Source organism: Arachis hypogaea, chromosome 4 (assembly GCF_003086295.3).
Source record: "Arachis hypogaea cultivar Tifrunner chromosome 4, arahy.Tifrunner.gnm2.J5K5, whole genome shotgun sequence".
In the NCBI taxonomy this organism is placed as follows: Eukaryota; Viridiplantae; Streptophyta; class Magnoliopsida; order Fabales; family Fabaceae; genus Arachis; species Arachis hypogaea.
In genome coordinates, this window is record NC_092039.1 from 109,313,228 (window position 1) to 109,334,654 (window position 21,427).

At 33.6% G+C, this 21,427-nt stretch overlaps 2 protein-coding genes across 2 annotated transcripts; both read right to left on the minus strand.

The window, feature by feature from the left end:
• Positions 1-9,500: 9,500 nt before the first annotated feature.
• LOC112797210 (WRKY DNA-binding transcription factor 70) lies at positions 9,501-12,217 on the minus strand. Its single transcript, XM_025840029.3, has 3 exons — positions 11,486-12,217; positions 10,512-10,616; positions 9,501-10,206 (listed from the first exon to the last, which is right to left on the minus strand). The coding sequence occupies exons 1-3, from the start codon at positions 11,821-11,823 to the stop codon at positions 9,681-9,683; spliced, it is 969 nt and encodes a 322-aa protein (XP_025695814.1). The 5' UTR covers positions 11,824-12,217; the 3' UTR covers positions 9,501-9,680.
• A 7,694-nt stretch (positions 12,218-19,911) lies between these two features.
• On the minus strand, positions 19,912-20,456 carry LOC140184202 (uncharacterized). Its single transcript, XM_072234508.1, has 2 exons — positions 20,294-20,456; positions 19,912-20,201 (listed from the first exon to the last, which is right to left on the minus strand). The coding sequence occupies exons 1-2, from the start codon at positions 20,454-20,456 to the stop codon at positions 19,912-19,914; spliced, it is 453 nt and encodes a 150-aa protein (XP_072090609.1).
• Between the last annotated feature and the right edge of the window lie 971 nt (positions 20,457-21,427).

Sequence of the window (21,427 nt, forward strand, 5' to 3'; positions counted from 1 at the left end):
TATCCACATTCCACACCTCAATTCCTCAAACCTTATTATTCAATAACCAAACCAGTTATTCACACATCCAATATCTAAATCCATCCAATATCTCATATAATCACACAATACATAAATCAACTTACCTTCCTTACCCCTTTCCGACCTCCGGCCCAAAATTCACGGCCTCTGACCCAAATTCACAATTTAAATGCATAGTCCACAAAACAATATTCATTATTCAATTCATCGAATTCTCAACACACCATACATACAAATTCACATAATTCTCAATCCAATCATTAATTTACATTACATATCAACTATGCATATGAATACCAACCATTCACACAATCCAAACTTAATCCTAGGGGGCATCTAGCCTAGGAATTCTCATCACACCACACGGTACTTAAATGAAACTTAAACTGTACCTCTTGTAACCAAACCAATTGAGCTTCTTCTTTGGAAGTCTTCACCAACTCTTAGATTCAAGCCACACCAAAGCTCCACAAGCAACACCAACCTACCAATTATGCACAAAAATTACCAAATACACTAACATAACCAATTTCACATATATACATCAAGTTAGGACTCATGAAAATGATAAATCACAAGGATTTAAGTACTTCTTACCTTAGCCCATATAAAATAGGGATAGAACCCACTTAGAATGCATGTTAGAGTATCCCTAAACAACCAAAATCACAAGATTTTAACACTAACTATCCAAAAATATGTAACAGTGAGCAATTTCGAAAAATGGACAGAGATTAATGAAATACTCACCAAAAAACTTAGATAGAATTATAGAGGAAGAGAAGAGCAATGCGTGGCCACAAACGGCTCGTCAATCGGAGTTCCAGATAAAAAGTTATGGTGATTTGAATATCAAAGAGAGTTAGGGTTTTCTCTCTTTTTCTTCCCTTCTCAATTTAGTGCCTCACACCCTTTTTTTAGTGTAAAATAAGCTGAAATACTCATAACTAATATTTATATATGTTGGGTCTTGGGCCCACTTAGGCCTGGTTCACTTATTTTTGTTTGTTGGCCCAAAAACCTTTAAGATTAGCACTCTAAATCGCACCTTAAATATTTTTGCCTTTTCTAATTATAAATCCTAATTTCTTAGGCTTATTCACTTATAATTAATTTTCTCAGTTGCATTACCAGACAGATCTCAGCCGGTACTGTCGGCCAAAATTCCACTGTGCGTTTTTACGCGGAAAACTATGTTTTTCGACTCAGAAAAATTTACTGAATCCAAATATCATATAAATTATCAAATTTTGATTGCTCAATCTCCGAATCATATTCGCTCATATCTAGTTTATTATTTAATTAATTATAGTTTAACCGGATTTTACAAAGTTAATTTCTCACCTTTTAAAATTTAAACCATTTAATTTCTCAACTATGCTATTTTTAAAAAATTCAAACAATTTATTATTTTCTCAAACACACTTTCTAACAATTTCTATTTATCCCCTACTGACTAATATCATTTTTTCTCTAAAGAAATTATTCCCCTACAATAATTATGGCCTAGCACTTCCCCTGATTTTTCCTGCTTATTGTAAAGTCCCTGTACATTTTTCTAACGATGGTCACTTTATTCAATTTCTAATAATCAAAAATATTTAATAACAAAAAGTAATTAATTAAAAATAATTAAAATTTATTTTATTTAATATTTATTAATAATTATAACGATTAAAAATATTAAATAAGATAAGTTCTATTTTTTTTATTTATCTAGCATTATTGTAAATTATTTGCTTTTGATTAGCTAGCATACATGGCTATTATTGAATTTTTGTTATTGCTTCCATAAAACAACAAATATGTACTCCACATTATATTATGGTCATGTATGACCGGCTATTATGATAGTACAGATACGGAATACGAGATGACACCGAATACGTCAACATGTAAATTTTAAAATTTTATAAGAATTATCTTTAATGTCTTATTTTAATTATATAAAATATTTAAAATATTTTTTATTTTGATAAATAATAATATATATTATTTCTAAATTTATTTTAAGAATAAGAATAAAATTAGACACAATGATTTGTGATGGTATTTAGGTGTGTCTAAGCGTATTCGGGAAAGAATTTTTTTTTATTAAGACACGGTTAGACACTGCAGCCATGCGTATCAGACGAGTGTCGGTGAGTGTCGTACTCAAAATGTGTTCGACACGCAAATATAACAACTCAACAATGTATCTATGTTTCATAGGTAGTTAATAGTTTCACCAGCAATGTCATGTAGTAAACCAAAATATGAAAATAAATAGTTTTACAAATACAAAATATCAGTTAGTTACCAATGATTATTATGAAAATATTATATACATATACAATATATATTTGATTATAATTGTGAATAAATTTAGTTATATTGTATGTAATTATTGTTAGAAATATAACAATCACCTTTGTCATCTTTTTTTTATTAGTTTAAATTTAAAAAAAGTTATGATATAATATTAGAATTTCGATGACCTAAACATCTAAAATTCGATACTTGTTGACTCAAAAAAATTAACATAAGGCCAATTAAAAAAACTATGCAGAAAAATTTATTACAAACTCGAAAGAGACTCAAAAAATTCATGCAAATTCAAAAGAGATTTTTATAATTATGAGAGATATAACTATTTATGTGTCTCATCTTATCCACTTCAATTGCAGTTCAATAGTATCAGAAGACCAGCAAAAATTATCATTTTTTACCATTAGTTAGCCAGCATTAATATTTTTTTATATACAAATCCAAAAAAAGCCCAAACACAATAGAGATAATACTCAATTTGATTCCCAAATTTACACGTGAGTCTTAATTTAGTCTCAAAAATTTCAATTGCCTCTATTTAGTCCTAAACTTTGCGAACGTTACTTACCTTAGTCCGTGAAACAATTTTTGACGCACAGACATTAACGGAACGCCTGATATGGGCAGCTAGATGCCACCCTAGAATCTATAAAATGATGTCATTTTGGATTTAGGCTATTTGAGCACCAAAACAAAAATAACATTGTACAGGTTCGAAGGTGGCATCTGACTATCTATGTTAGTGCAAGTAAATGCTCAATCCGGTCCCTAACCATTTGGACAACGGACAAAGCGCCCCTTGAAGATGTGAAATTGACCCATCGGATGGGAGAAGGTGGAGTGATGACATATCAGTTTTTCCGTCACGTGGATATTGTCTTCCTCCAAATCGAGACCAATCGACCCTCCCAGTTTTAGAAATGGCATCGTCAAGGATGGATTGAATCTTCGTCTAATTAGGGTTCGAGTCTTTGTTGTAGCCACATTTTATGGATTATTATATGCAAGTCATGTCTGGGAAAGATGGTGGTTGCTACTCACGAAGCAAACTCGAGACAGGTGTCGATGCACAAAGCGAGGGTTCGAGTGCGTTGTTGGGCTCGACCGATAGCTTCCGGAAAGGTATGAATAGCAGGAAGAAAACATTTACAGCACCTACATGTAATTGCGAAACATATGCCATACTGTTTAAATCAAGCACCATAGATAATCTAAACAGACCCTTCTTCGGGTGCGCCTATTTTAAGGTAAACACATATTAAAGTAGGACATTCTTCAGATTCACTTTCTTTGTTTCTTTCTTTTTTTTCTTTTTTCTTGTCTTAGCAAGTTCATGTGTTGTTGTAGACCAGAATTTCTCACCGCAAATTCTTTGCTTGGATGGATGAATATGTGACATCTTTTCATGCTAAAGATATTACAAGTTCTAATAAATTGGTAAACCAATTTAAGAGATTGGAAGAGAAGTTGGAATCCATGGAGTTGTTGATGACAAAGGATAGAGCAGGGATGAAATCTAATAGCACTAAATGCAAGACTATTTCGACATTGTTGGTTGAAATTGTAGTAACACTGTCATTTTGGGTCTTATTCAATGGATTGTATGGTTGAAAAATTTGTTCTTAGTTTATAAGAACTAGGTTAGGATATCAAAACAAGGTTGTGTCATGGATATTTTCTGTTGAGAAATGTGTGAATTTATGTGTAATATGTATGTTTTGCAACCTTGAGAATGAAAATGAGTTGTTATTTTCTGCTATATTCAATGCATGGATACTAGCAACTTCATTATGATAAGTGATCCAAGTTGACAAAAGCAACAAAAAAAATAATATGGTAACATTATCAGAGTACTTGTAACCAAATTAGTAGTAAATAAGTGCATTTAAGGTGCTCAAAATACATAAAATGAGTCAACCAAAATACATAACCAGAATAATTATAGTAGAGGCGATGTCTAAGCCAATTCAATATTACTGCACAACATAAGTAAATTAAACCAAAATACAACTGAGCATTAAGTCAAATAGCATTAAGCCAAAACAAAACATGGGATCCCATGTATTACAAGAAGACCTTTCAAAAAGAGTATTTCATGGTGAAAAGGTTCATTAATCCTTCTTTGATAGATTTATGTCTGGGTTTGGAATAAACTTAAGTAGTCTTGATAAGGTTCGGTTGCCAGTTGCTGCTATTGTCTCCGTAAAATGGCTTCACCACTGATGTTAAGTTGTACACGATGAGATCTTGGGCCTTGAGTAGGGTTTGCATTAGATTGAGGTTGTGGAATGGTGGTATTTGCATGTTGCTGTATTACTGGTGGGGCTGGGGGCCTAGATATCGTTTGCTTTGGCCTAAACCTTATGCCAATGTTTGCCATTGCAACCTTAAGAACTTTAGATTGAATCACAGTGGACTGTTAACATGAAGACAACTAACAACTCAATACAGATAAGCACAAAATAGGTTTTAAATACACAATAATAAAAATGGTTGTTGTTACCTTTGACTGTAAGGCAGATTGTGAGACATTAATTTTTTTTGCCTCACCTATAGGCCTCTTTATCAATTTTATTTTTTGTTCTTCCTAGTCTTTTCCTATATAAATGCAAAATTGAGATTTAATACTGATCATGATAACATACACAACACAATAACTAAATCCACACAACATTATGTCCTTGCAAGCTAAAAGAATCCATTACCACTGAGTTGACCAAGGGTTCATCACTGACATCTGTAGTATCTATGTTTGCCTGACCTGAGCCTCCAACCTGAGCACCATTAAAATACCATAAATGTCTATCCCTTATCTTTCAGGATAGAAAGCACCCTAACCAATTTAAGTTCAGTACAAATAGATATCTAACCATTATAAGTATAGTATAATTTGGTCCATGAAATCACAAATATGTACCTATTCTGTTTTTTTATTTGCATTCAGCACCCCTGCAGCTTGCTGGTCTGGCACGACTAGTGAATATTCTAAAGAAAAAATAAACATTAGTTTTCTACAAAAAAAAGGTTTTCGAGCCTTTTGTTGATCGGACATAAAGTTCCATCCATGTGTCTTGTGATCACCTAAATCTTTTTCAAGGAGATTGATAAACCATATCCAATTTTCTGTATTTTCAGCTCTGGCCACTGCATACGCAATCACAAAAGAGTGATTATTGGCGTCTTGTGCAAGTTCACAAAGGAGCTGACCACCATAATAACCCTTTAAAAAAACAGCCATCTAGATCTATCAGCGGCCTATAACCAACTTTGAACCCAGTCTTACATGCCTCTGGACATATATAAATCCTCTTAAATAAAGGTGGAGAATGTAGAAGGAAAACAACTTCCATACTTGTAGTGTTCCCAGGATTACTCCAATGCAGCTCATATAATCCCTCAACTTTTCATACTGAGCCTTTTGTTACCAAGTACAGTCTCCTTGACAGCGTTAAAAGCTCTAGTTATCATTTTAGGATGTACTTGAACATTCAAATCCTGCTTCAGATGTTTCATGGCTTCTCTTGGACTCGAACTGGGTTGAGTTGCTAGGCGTTTAACCAACATGTCAGTGACCCACACCCTATCAGCCAAATTACTTCCATAATTCCTCCTACAAGTATGCTCGTCATGGAATATCTTAACCTCAAACGACAATATAGCGAAATTCTTAGCTACGTATATCAACCAAGGACATGTCTCTTCCACACACTTAGATTTGACCCCTTTTTTTCATTTTTGATGTACATCCAGTTCCTATTTTCCCACACAAAAATATCCTTCAAAGCTATCTTAAACCTCTCCATTGTTACAAATTGCATTCCCAGCTTAAACCTGACATTGCTATATTCATTGTCCTCGTTGAAACCAGAACCTGCAACAACCTTTTCATTCTCTGATGAGACAGGGGTATGAAACTCTTCAGAGGCATAATCATAAATGATTTTCTCTTCAGACTAACTTTTAACATTTGGGTCTCTGATATCTGCTCCTACTGGCCATGATTTAAGCCCATATACTCACTAGCCAGGCCACTACTAGAGCGAGGCTCAACTCCTGCACCAGGTCCGACTCCACTTGCACCTGACCCACTAAGTCTTGAACATTACTCCCTAAATTCTTTGTAGCTGACCCACTTGTCCTTGCTCCACTCTCCATAGCCTTCCTTAAAATATGTCACTTTCTCCTCTTTCCAACATACTTCTTTGAGGATTTTTGAGATGGCTTTTTTGGTGTAACAATTTTTTTCTTTCTAATCTCTCTGGATGATTCTAAATCACTACTCTCACTCTCATAGCTAGGTAGAGGTGACTTGTATGCTTCATCCTCTGTATTTTCATAACTATCATGTGAAAAGAAGAAGATTCTGTCTCTACAATTACATGTTCTACAATCATAGGTTTTTCACTAATAGAATGCTAAAAAAACACATAAAACTCCTTTGGATAATCATTGTTAAAGATGCAGTCACACATGTCATTAATCTCCTTGTTACTGTGCAATCCAAACTATATGTTAGAGTAGTTACAGTCCAACCAATACATTGTCTTGTACTCCAGATACCCTAAACTCTTAAACAGTTCTTCTATGTCTTTTTTATTCACAAAACCTACATCCATGGGAGAAAATCTTGTCACCTTCCCATCTCTGCAACGTAAAATTTCACTTCCATCTCTAATAAATCTGCTACCATGATGAAACATAGGCACAACAAAAACAGACATCTGTATTACATTAAAAAATGACATTATATACACTTCAAAATATCGACCAGCATAAATTTTGAAACTTTAACCCACAAAATTTAAACGCAATAAGGATAAAAATTTATGATTTTTTTGATCAAATATACTTGACTAAAACAAGTTTAAACTTTGCACATGCCCTACTTTGCCCTAATTTGCAATGAAATAATTATAGAATATTTAACCTTAACGAAATCGATTTCTCAATCAATACAATTTTTTTTTATCATAGCTTCCTATTACGGAATATGGCCTATCTGATGTTCTTCACTCATGCTAAGTAAAACATGAAGAAAAAGAAAGAAGAAGAGAAATGCCACTCACCATGTCCGACTACTCTTGTAATGCAGTACCATCGTCGCAAACTCGTCGTCTCTGGAAGCTTACGAGTTCATACCTTAACTCGCATGTCGTCAATGTCAAATATAGTTTTTGAAGGGAATGAAGATGAAGGGTTTGTGGGGTTAGGGTAAAGCGTAAATGACAAAGGAGAATGGGAGCCAGTTTTACGGAAATTCAATCCAGCCTTGACGACGCCGTTTCTAAAATTGGGAGGATCAATTGGTCTCAATTTGAAGAAAGACAATATTCACGTGGCGAAGAAACTAACATGTCATCACTCCACTTTCTTCCATCCGATTGCAGGGTCTGCTATAAGCAGCTTCGTGTGTGGTTGGGGTTCGATGGGTCAATTTCATATTTTTAAGGGGCACTTTGTCCGTCGTCCAAATAGTTAGGGATCGGATTGAGCATTTACTCTTAATATTTGTGTGTCAAAAATTGTTCTAAAAACTAATGTGAGTCACACATTTATAAAGTTTTAAAATTAAATAAAAACAACTGAAATTTGATTGAATAAATTAAAGCTCGAATGCAAACGAGACCAAATTGAATATAAATTCAATACAATAGTGTTCAAGGCCTAATGTTGGCCAAATGTTGGCTAGAACTTATTAAAATGGTTGGTCAGTAATATTTTGTCATTTCAATTTTTCGAAGAAGTGGTTTTGTAACCATTATAAAAGTTTTATCATACTAAGAATTTGTTTGATAGTGTTGGTAATTTTAATTTAGTTATATTCTTCATGAAATTTAATTATAATATAAATTTGGTTCATATTGTTTGAATGATGAAACCACTATATAAAGTGGTTAATAATAGCTAATTTTATGGTGCTCATGTAACACTACTAATTTAATATGGTACTATATTCTAAAGGCGATATAAGGATAAAAGACAAATGCGAAAATAATATATATGTATGTATATTGAGATCTAAAAAATTAAAAAATTTAAAATAATTATTATATTTATTTAGTGAGATTTAAAAAATTAAAATATTTAAAATAATTATTATATTTATTTAATAAAATCTAAAATATTAAAACTAGTTATATACTCAAAATTTTAATATTTTAAATTTTACTAAATAAATATAGTAGTTATTTAAAATATTTTAATCTTTTAAATTTTACTAAATAAATATATTAGTTACTTTAAAAAAATATATTAAAATATTAAGATTCAACAAATGATTTCACAAATCGATTTTTTAATTATTAAGTTCTATTATATATATATAAATTAAACAATAATAAAAATTATAATTTTAAAAAATTTAAAAGATTTAAATTTAAAATAACTATTATATTATTTAGTGAGATTTAAAATATTAAATTTTTAAATATATAATCAACAATAATTTAATAAATTTGTTTAAATAAAATAACTATTACAAAAAAATTTCAATTTGAAAATGTAAAACTGTAAAATCTAAATGACAAAATAACTTTATAATAATTTAATTATTTTTATTATTTTATGTAAAAAAATTTTATTTATTAAAGTCTAAAAAGTATTATTAAAATTAGTTCTATAAAAAATTATTTTAAATTTAATATTATGAAGAAAAAATAAAAAATTTATATAAGGACTAATTTGATTAATTTTTAAAATTTTAGGGATGAAAATGACTTACATATGAATTTTTAGGGATTATTGATTATAAATAACTTTTTTACATGTCAAGTGATATGTGACATATTAGGTGTCCCTAACATGATACGTCAACCAATCATCTTGTGACATGTGACATGAACCTATCACGTCATCATGCCACGTGACACTTAACATAACACGTCATCGTCTAACTAACGGAAGGACCAATTTAACTTACGTTTTACTTCCAAGGACTAAATAACTAAAAAAATCTTTTGAGAACTAATTTAAAGAATAGGTAATTTTTCAATGACAAATTTGACTATTATCCCTATATATATAATTATAACTTGCTACATAAAAATTGTTTTAATTATTTTATTTACAACTTGCTGTTTCAATTTTTAATATGTCGTCGATGATGATGATGATGCTGATGAGAGCATATATAGTTTAGAATGAAGAGGAAATTGAATAATGCCATGAAACAATTGCATAAAATAATTAACAATTTTTTTCATTGAAAATGGAAGAGAAGTACATATTTAACAGATGAGAGATACATGGATCGGACCCCAAGCTACTTATCTATCTAAATCAAACACTTCAAGCTACATAATTAGAAGGGGGCAAAACTTACAAAGGAAAACATATCTAAAATCCAAAATTCATCAATATATATTAGTAACAAAGAAATGCTCAATGGCATCATCAAGCTGAGAAGGATCATAAGAAATAACATCATCTGAGTCAAGTGTTGATGATAAAGCATTAACATGATGATGCGTTGAGTAGTTATCAAAAGTAAGCTCCGAAGATATCATGTAATCATTTGAAGAACATGAAGGAACATTATTATTATTATTATTATTATTATTATTATTATTATTATTATTATTATTATTCAGGTCCTCCTCCTTGAACTCCTCTTCCTTCTTGATTACTAAAGATGATGATGAGAGGAAAATAGGACATTCTTGTTTTGTTGGTAGGGAATTATCAAAGCTGAGGAACATTGAAGATTGTGAAGGAGAATCATTGGATTCATCCAATATGATTGTAGGGTTCAGGTTGTTCCTACAAGTGTGGTTTCCATAGTATGTGGTCTTGTAAAGTGTTGGTTCATCTTCAACCTGTTGCACTTGTTTTGTTGCTAGACAACCTTGGTCATATTTGTGAGTGCATCTGTAATAGTTCCTGAAAATTTGGATAACAACACAAATATAGAATTAGAATAAAGGTAAGACTTAGATTTTTGTTAATTATGTTCTTTCTTAATTTCAAAATAGCTAATTCAAACACCCTTAATTAGTCACCATCATCTTTTGTTAATTGCTATGTATAACTGTCTAATCACACGATAATTTTTCAATTAAACACGTGTACATATTTATATAATTTTTGAATAAAAAAGTAAATAAAATTAATTTTTAAATACTTAATATTAGTTAATTTCTCAAGATACTTATAATTTAAAATTTAAGATATAAGAAAATTGATACCTTGGATGTTTGGTATTAAGGATAACTTTTTGGCCATACTTTCTCCACTGATGACCATCATCAATTGGAGCTTCAGACTCCTTCTCCAATACTTGTGAAGTCCTTCTGCAAAATCAACAAGAAAATTGGAGATATTTAGATAAGGTTTATATTATAATGTATTCATTGCCTTAACTTTAGGTAAACCGAAAACAAACACAAGCAAGGGTATGCAATCATCATTTATTTCTTTGCTGCCTAGTTGCCAAAAAAAATAACAATAGCAAAACAAGAAACAAGTAGACATATTATTATTATTATTATTATTATTATTATTATTATGCCCAATTATTACAAGGTATTGTCCCTCCCATGTGAGCAGGGAAAAATGAAATGAACAATAATTAATATGGGGGTCCAGTTTGAGTGCATATGCAAAGGACAAAATAGAATAAAAAGCATGAGGTTATATATAAAAGGCACAAACTATTTAAGATGAGTACATGGTAATTAACCTTACATATATGATGTTAAAAAAGGTTCAAGGGTTTGGCAAGGTACAACTGTATAAGAATTAAGAAAAGTGTCCTTTTAAAGGTTATAAATATTTTTAAAATCTAAAAACGAATAAGCTAAAAGAAAGCTCCGCTTTAACTTTCAAAACCAGGTAAACAAACAATATCAACAAATTAAATTTATAATATCAATAAAAATTAAAATCCTTTTGTACTTTAGGGCTCATGATTGAAAAACTATATTGTAGATTATTCAAACCAAATGACTATGTTCAAATTCATATCTGTCAAAATTTTTCAGTTTTTTCTCGAATTTAAGACTAGCTAAATGATAATACTTTAATCTCTTGATTCATCAGATGGAGTTTATATTCTGTTCAGATGGAGTTCAAGTTGAAAAATTAGTTTGATTTTTTTTTTCTTACTTTTTTAAAATTAAAAACTATATATTTAAAAGAAAACAAGCCAAGAATTAATTACCTTCTCTTGTAACACCCTCTACGTTCTTTATGAACGGAGCTCTTGCAATTACTCTCAAGTGAATCCTCAGACTTGGTTGGATTGATCCCACATGAAGAAGGAACATCATAGACCTCATCACAATTATTAGAACCAGTGTTCTTGTTCAAGATCAAGAGTGAGTTTGTGAATGACATAAGAACCTTCTCCACAAGTTGTTCACCATCAACACCCCCTTCACCACCACTGATCACAACCCTAAGCTTGTTTGCAAATTCACGACCCTTCTCAAGCTCCTCAATTGCCTTCCTACGACCCAATAAATTATTACCATTACTAATATTCTCCGTAATAACCATAATATATTTTGGAAATTTGATTCAAACTCTGTAAATAACAAGTAGTTTTCCTTGTTCTTGGGGTGTCACAATTTTTTGTCACTACCACAAGCACGAACACTACTATAGTCAGGTCTTGCTTGGTGGGTAGTATTTATATTTTGGAAAATAATAATATAATAATTAATATTAGCTTAGGGGAAAAATAATAAGAACTGGAAATTTGCACATGCTGCGAAGGTTAAGGGAACCTAGCAAGAAAGTTCAATCCTTCTGGTATATCCACGCTCTAAATTTTAGCGTGTATGTCACTGCTAATGAAAATCTGCCACGTGTATAGGGTAGGTTGAGTTGTTGAGCTGGAACGGAGGATGCATTTGGGGTTAAAATCTTACGGAAGACATAAAACGTCACTACGCTATCGTCACTATGATTCAATTTAAATAAGCCGCAACTGTATAAAGTAGTTTAGAAATGACGGTTTTGCCCTTACGAGGTTCTTATGCGTGAGTGAGAAATAAAAGGGTATTCACGTAAGGACAAGGGATGAGTGGTTGGCAATTAAAGAGTAAAGAGGGTATGAGATTTGGATAAGGATGAGAACAAAAGCAGTGCATCGAACGGTCACGGTTCATTCCGGGTTCACCATGATCAATATCAACCCTCCATTACAAAAATATATTCCCAAGTTTGGATGAATTTGGTTAACTTTATTTTATTAATTCTTATTTGTATAATTATTTTTTAAATAATCTATTATGACAATTCATTCCTATTTGGATATTTTATTTGAAAAGTGATTTTAAGATGATTTATTGTATTTAAAATGCATTATTTTTAAGTGATATAATAGCAAAAATTAGAATAAAATATTTTTTATATTTTTGAATATTCAATATTTGAGATCAAATTGATAAAGTATTACAATTTATAAAGAATAAAATTTTAATTATAATCATAAACTTTAAAATATTATTTTCGCTTATAAGTTATTATTTAATTTAAAATCATTAATTTTGATTATAATTTGTTTTTAAAGTCTTTTTCATGTTTTCCGAACAAAAAATATTATTTTCGTACTAAAATTCAATCACCAAATTAATTATTATATATTTATATAATAATTTAATTATTTTTAATTTTTTTTGTATTTATTTATAAATTTCATACTAATAACTTATTTTAATAATTAATTTTAATATATAGATAAATAGTATGGCTGTTTCCAAACATACTCTTGGTCCTAAAATTGTTATTATTAATTATTACTAGCTTCTCTGAAGAGGTTCTCACAAAAGCTTCTCTAAAGAGGCGTTGAGCCGTTGTAATATTTTTTATATTAATATGATTTATTAAATCAAAATAGCAATAAATGTGTACAGTAAATAATAAATGTATAATTAGTCAAAATATTAAATATATATTATAATTAAAATATATTACATTTAAATTTCAGAAATTACAAAAACAAAAATTATATATATACTGAATTTTAGTATAATTATATTATGGTGGCTATATTATCACTATAAAAAATCGACAGATAGCGGTGATTTTGTTATAACAATTTACTGGAATCGCTGCGAAAAGAAACCTAACGGCAATTATTGTAGTGATTTTGGCCAGCGCTGCAATTATGTTCATATTTCGCAGTGGTCAACAGAAGAGTGCGTTACCATATTTGTTTTTGTTTAGCGATGGTTTCGTTTCAATTGTCGCAAATGAGCTTATTTAGCGGCAGTTTTTTATTAAACCGCCATGAAATTTTATAACCCTTACATGCATATTTATATGTTGTCTCTATTTTTATTAGTATTTAAATTGAGTTTGTCCGTATTTAGTTTTCATTATATATATATACTAAAAACTTATTTTTAAAAAAATCTGTTGAAATCATTATTACATACACTGTAATACTAATTTTGTATTTGTTTTATGGTAGCGGAAAATTAATTAGAATATTAAAAATAATATGTTTACTCTCACAAGTTTACTAATTAAATTTTCTCCTTTAGTATAAGTTCCTTTAAGTTGGCATTCATACATAAATTTAAAAGAAAAAATAAGTCAACGTCTAGAATGAATTCATAAAATTAAAATAAAACTCAATTAAACATAAATTAAGATTTCTTCGAAGTTTCACCTTACTAAATCTAAATTAAGATATTTTTACCGTATATAAATATCTAATACTGTTGCAAACCCAGGTTATGGACTTGGTGGCCCAGCAGCTAGGCAAACCTTTGGCTCAATCCATCAAGGCCCAACCCCAAAAACCATATCAATTCGGAAAGTTCGCTCGCGCCATCTCTGACGTAAAATGTCACAAATACGCATCGTATCTTTTCAATTTGAGGAAGATTTGAGCATTACAACCCATACATACACAGGGGAGCCTCCATCTCCCCCGAGGTAAGCAACTGACAACCCTATATTTCAACCTCAATGACAAATCCTGACTTGGGCGTCGGAATGTCTTTGCAGGTCTCCCCCTCCTTGTTCGTCCAGCAACCCGAATAGCCGCCATCACCAGCTGGGTCGCAGACCTCGTCGTTTCAAGTCAGTCCTAAACATTGGCACCGTCTGTGGGGACCTGTTGACAAAAGGCTCCAATGGCTTCCGCGCCAATGGACAACCAAAACTCGAAGGAAATTTTCGATGAGTATAAGCCCCCAAAAAATATCGCACCGACCCGGAACCGAATTCCTAGTGTGGTCCACATGGCGGTGACGCCCAATCACCCGTCACGGAGCAGCCAGAATTCAAACCCTGAAGCCAGCTCATGTCCCTTCGGGGGAATAGGGCCGACAACTATCGGATTATCCAAGAACTATGCCACAGGCTACAGAATTTGGAAAGAGAGGTCGCGACCAGGGATCGTTTCTAGCTATCTTCGGAGGGGTACTCGGGGATACAACCCTGAGAAATGTGCCTCGCCGACTCAGCAGAACAGCAAATCAGAGGATGGCTGACAGGACCAATCCAGCTCGCTCTCACAATAACAGTTTGCGTTCTGCAAGCCACGAACCACACGAATGCCGAGGAAGGGAACAAGAAAGATCTCCAATCGGAAAACAAAGGCAGCATGACGAGCCTGTGGTTATGGGCTCAACCCCCTTCACCGGCAAGATCCTCTAGGTTCACTTCTCGAGGCACTTTGATAAGCCAATGGACATGCGATACGATAGAACTAAGGATTCTCAGGAATACTTAGCAGCATTCGAGGCTTGAATGAATTTGGAAGGTGTCTCTGATGCAGTACGCTGCCGAGCTTTTCTCGTAACCATCGCGGGACCCGCGATGAAATGGTTTAATTCCTTGCCTCAGAGGTCCAATGCGTGCTTTTTGGACATATCCCGAAGATTCTTAGCCCGTTTTATAGCCAAAATTGCCAGGGCTAAACACCCCATAAACCTCTTGTGGATAACCCAACATGAAAATGAGCCGATGAGAAAATACCTAGACAGGTTCAACGATGAATGTTTAGAAATCAACGGTCTTACGGATTCAATTGCAAGCATTTGCCTAACCAACAGGTTAACAAACGAGGACTTCCGAAATCACTTAATCACTAAACCCGTGTGGACTATGCACGAGATCCAAAACGTGGCTAGGGAATATATAAATGACGAGGAGGTCAGCCAAGTCATGACAGCCAATAAACGAAATGTCTCGACCCCCCCGGCAGGTCGGCGCATTCCTCCCCACGAGGGAAGGGGCCAAGGATCAGTCGAGCAAACCTCCCCGATCCCCGAGAATTAAAATTTTTACCGACTACATTCTCCTGCCTGCCCCAATTGCAAACGTCTACCAGCAAATAGCCGATTGCAGCGTTATCCCGAAAGCCAATCAGCTCAAGGAACGGAGTGGAGGAAATAAGTTCCTGTACTGTGATTATCACTAAGGGTATGGGCATAGGACGCAAGACTGTTTCAATTTAAAAGACGCTTTAGAGCAAGCAATTTGTGATGGGAAGCTCCCAGAGTTCACAAAAATTATACGTGAACCATGAAAATGGAAAAGACTGATGCGGACCCCACCATCGTCAATGTCGTGGTCGGACAACCAGGAGAGAAATCCAAGTCCTCTCAAAGGAAAGAACTCAAGATCCTTGCAGCGACCGCCTCGAAACGCCGAAAGCTGCCTGCTTTTCCAGATTTCACATTCAGCCCATAAGACTGTCGTGTTGAAGATACTATTGATGATCCGCCCATGGTCATCACAGCCAAGGATGATCTTGCCTCGTAAAAAAGAATATTAGTTGACACGAGTGCCAACACTAATATTCTGTTCAGGAATGCTATCGATGCCCTAGGCTCCGAGATTCGAAGCTCCAAATGCACCAGCACGGTGTAGTGGTCCTGGGGGATTTCTTTATCAAGCTAGATGAGGCTATTAAGCTCTCGATCTGTGTCAGAAATAGAAACAAGAGAAAGACGGCCATGGCTGACTTTTTCGTTCTCAAAGACTCCACCGGCATATAACGTCATCTTGGGAAGGAAGACTACCAATGATTTTTACGCGGTAGTATTCACGAAGTTCCTAACCATGAAGTTTTGGGTAGACGACAGTACCGTTAGGACCATCCATGGCGACTTAGAATCGGCAGTGGCCTACAACAATGCCAGCTTGTCCTTGAGAAAGAAATCCCGCAATGCTGCAGGAGTTTTCATCGCTGATTTAGACGCGAGGTTGGAAGAATGCCCCCGGCCAGAGCCAGAAAAGGACTTGGAGAAGGTGCAAATAGGAGAAGTGGAAGAAAAATACATCTTCATCAACAGAAGCCTGCCATACGAGCTCAACGCTCCCCTAGCATCCTTTTGAGAGTGAACGGGGATCTCAACTATATCAATTGTCTTGTGTCTCAGTCTCTGCTGCATCTAGAGTATCATTAACTATTTTGCTTGAATCTTCAATTAACACAAAAACTTTCGACATGTATACAATAATGTAAGTCTACTCAAGTCATAAATAAGAACTCCCAAATAATTAGATGCTAATTTAGAAAAAAAAGATAGTTAACATGTTAAGACATTTTTCAAAACTAAACAAAATAAACAACAAGTACCATTTGTCTTATTGGGAGTTTGGGCATATTTCTTATATATAGAGTGCAATTTTATAATCTTTATTTCTTCTTGTGATGCAATATCCAAATTAACAAGATGCTTGTTTGTATATCGCGTCTGCATGATAAAAATATAGTTAAAGATTTTTAATATAACAACTAAACTATTTGAATTTTGAAAGGGATTGCATCATTATACCAAGTTGCATATATTTTTTAAAAACCAATATATTTTTGTTCATTTTAGCATTTTGGTTTTTACTTTGATTGAATGTTACTTATTTTGATTAACTTTAAATCAATTAAGCCAATATATAACATGACACAAATTTAAAGTTAGAAAACTAGTGATTGTGACTTGAAAAAAAAAATCAAATAAAAAAAGAAAAACGAAAATGTGTTGATTTTTCCAATAATTGATATTAACAGCTACAAAAAAACTTACGGTTTGTGTGCAGTATTTAGCAACGGTTGCCAACCCGCCACAATAGAGGCAAAACAAATTCATTTTCAAATATAGCGGCAGTATCCGCTGCTAAATGCTTATTTGTAACAATTATTTCAGTGGTTAGGAAAAATTGTCACTATTCATTTTGCGAAGGTCAAAATCGTGGTATATATCCGACTTAAAATTTGTCGCTATCTAACAGAATTCTTGCAGTGTATGCAAGTGTTATTAAAATTAAAGTTACATTTTTTTATATTTTGGTAATACTTTTTTAATCAATACTTTTTAAAAAATTTTATTTAACTATAAATAAACGTTACTTTAATTTTATCAATACTTTTAAAATATTGTAATCACCGTAGTTTGTTTATATATATATATAACAAAAAACATTTTAAGAATAAAAATATGTATCTCAAACTTCTTTATATTTTCATTATATATAATAAATAATAAATACAAAAATAATATAGCTCATCATTTTAAAGTGTGTAAAGGATATATAATCTGGGCAAGTTTGACTTGTTATAATAATTATTTTAAAATTATTTTACAAAAACTGTTTGAGAAAGACACAAATATAAGAGAGATCAAACAATTATATAATGTCACCTAATTAATTTTTATATAGAAAATATAGATTAACAATTTTCTTTTAAATTTTCTCTCCTTTGTTTGATAGAGCAAAAATTAGATATAGTGAAATAGTAAATAAGTAGCTCGAACTGTTCAGAAAAAAGCTAGTATCAAATTTTTAGAAGCAAATGTTTTAACTAGAAAAACGAAACAAAATATTTAATACAAAAATAATACGTTTTAAATATTAAGAATAAAATTTTTAAAATAATACTTTAATCCAAATTTTCAGAAATTATTTTTTTTGTGGATGCAGTGTTGGTGTATTGGTCGGATATTGGCCAAAGAAAAAAATTGCCGATGAGTGGAGCTCACTCTCAACATGCTGGAGGCGTGGTGGCTGAACGGGAGAGCCAGGTGGCAGCACGTTGGGGGCGTGGTGGCTGAGCAGGAAAGCAAGGTGGCAGCATGCCGAGGGCGTGGTGACTCACCACGCGAGGGGCGTGGTACATGGAGGCCCGTGAAGCTTAGCAAAGCTGTGCGGAGTCCTAATGCTGCTGTTGCACCACGCGAGGGGCGTGTTGCAGGCCTGCCTGCATGCAAGGGACAGCCCCCACCCCGGGAACTAGCGCCAGTGATGCTCCTTGATGTATATATGCATGCATTGGGCTCTCTTCTTCTCCCATTCATGGTATTTGAGCTAAAGCCAAAAATATAAGGGAGAAGGAAAGAAGGAAGTGGGTTAGTCTGTAGGTAGTATTAGTGAGGAGAGTGTAGTGAGTAGTAGTGAATAGTGGTGAGTTAAATTTATACGGCGAAAGAAAAAGAATATTAGTTCAAAGGATTAAAAAAAATGGTATGTAATTATCTGGCGCCTGAAAAATATATTATCAATTATTTGGATCATTCTATTTATGTAAGTGGGTAAATTTTTTTTTACTGTATTTAAAATAAAGTTTATTTTATTTTTTATGTTTTTATTTTTTTATGCATGTATATTTTGTAATGAGAATATTATTTTGTGTATTTTATAAATATTTTAAGAATATAACAATAGTTTTTATAAAATAAACGTTAATAATAATAATGATATGTATAATTTGTTATAATTTTTGTTATTATGAATATGTTGAAGAATAAAAAAAAATATTTTGACTTTGTAAAAATATATGTTGCGTATATATATGGGTAAGTACATATTATAATAACTTAAATAAGTAAAATGTATAAAATAGTATATTATATTATATTGTTATTAAAAATTGAAAAATAAATAAATTGATAAATAAAGATTATTAAATAATACGTGATAGATAAATATTATTAAATATTGTTATCGCATAAATATGTGAATGTTTATTATAATATTTATAAGGGTTATTATTTAATTAATGTAACATATATCTTTGTTGATGCAGCCTAATAGGAATTTGTTGGTGCGTAAATTGGATCCGCCACAGATGTGGTCTCCTAATGGTGTGAACTCAAATCTATATACCTTACGAACTTCCGTCATCTTGTACATATCATGCACATACAACTGCCAATCGAGACGCTGGTTAGCACAGCAAGCAATAACATGGCGACATGGTATTCGTTCAACCTGAAAGTGCCCACAGTCACACGTCCGTCGTGCAAGATCAACAACTAACACCTTTCCAGTAGTCATTTCGCGCACCTCAAACACCTCATTTCGTCTATCAAAGCGGCGCACAACTATATTCCCAACCTGTTGCATACTTGCTTCTATCCGCTGTTGCGCAAATGCAGAGTACGTAAATCCAGCACGCTTGCGTTCATGAGTTTCGGCACTCTTCCGCATAAAGAGTTCATTTAACATATAATATGTTGCTCGGACAAGCGCCAACACAGGTAGATTACGGGCACCCTTCAACACTGAGTTAATGCACTCGACAAGGTTCGTTGTCATATGCCCCCATCGATGTCCCTCGTCGAATGCCAATACCCAATGTTTGAGTCCGATGGCATCGCACCACCTGGCATATGCCTCGCCTCGCTATTCCAACCTCTTATAGTTGATATTGTACTCCTCTACCGTTCTTGAATACCCTACGTTGACAATAAGCTTTTGTAAGTGAGGGACTTTGAATGCCCTTAAGAAGTTACTGCCGATGTGTCTTATACAAAATATCCACCATGCTCTTGGAGGTTGCCAGTCACCACTGGAACGATTAACTGCTGCCCGTATTGACTCATGCCGGTCTGAGATCATACCCACACCGTCTTTTCTAACAACATACGTTCCCAGATTCCTAAGAAAGAAGTGCCACACATCAACTGTCTCACCTTCCACCAAGGCAAAGGCACAATGTTCTAGTTTCCATCTTGTGCAACAGCGACTAGAAGTGTACCTTTGTATTTTTCGTATAGATGTGTACCGTCAACCTGAACCAGGGGCTTGCAATGCCTAAATGTCCTAATGCATGGATTGAAACTCCAAAATACACGATGAAGTATTTTTACACCTTGTGCCTCCTCATTCCCGTTGTACAGTGGTCGTGTTTCTATTTGGACAACTGAACCAGGAATCTTTTGCACCATGACCGAGAGCTACCATGGCAATGCTTGGTAAGATTCCTCCCAACCACCAAAAACTTTGGCAACGGACTTCTGCTTTGCCAACCAAGCCTTTCAGTAACTGATGGTATAGTTGAACCTTGACTGGACTTCCGCAATTATAGATTTCACCTTGATGGACAGGTCCGTCTCGACCAATGGCCTTATAGCCTCAGCAACTGTATCCGAGTCCAACTTGGAATGATCTTGTAAAATTGTTCCGATCATGCACGTGTGCCTACCGTTGTATCTGCGTATCTCCCAACAACCTTTTTTCCGTATCAAGCTGGCTCAGATAAGCCAGTCACATCCACGCCCGTACATCTTACATTTTGCATAGAACGTCTATCGCTCAGACTCATACACATCATAGTCAACTCCTCTAGATATAGTGAAACTTCTAATTGCGGTGACGATCGACTTTCTAGAACTATATTCCATTCCAATTCGGAACTCTCCGTCCTCAGGATCAGCAATTCCTACAGAAAGCCGAAATCATCGTTTATTGCACAGTCCAAAGTATAAACTCACAAAAACTTCTTATTTAGTCAACACGTACCTATGTTTGCATATTCCGGAAACTCGGGGGCATGCATGGCGTCGAGATCCAACTCACGCATAAAAGGTGGAACGCCCATCGGTTGACTGCTCGAGGGATGAACCACTACATTCTCTGCTGCTGCCTCAACTCCCACATCACCATCCTCATCTTCGTCGCCGGCTTCATAAGTGGCTTCGGGCTTCATAAGTGGCTTCGAAGTCCTCTTCACTGTCACTATTCATTCCTTCGTACACTGCAGCCATATCATTATTTACATCTATATCATTTTGGACCGCTACTGCCTCTACAGCTTCAAACTCAACGTACAACTCAATCTGTGGGTGTCTCATATAAGTCTGCCGGTGAATTTGAAACATATTCTGCATACTCGCTTCATCCGTGATCGGAATGGTAT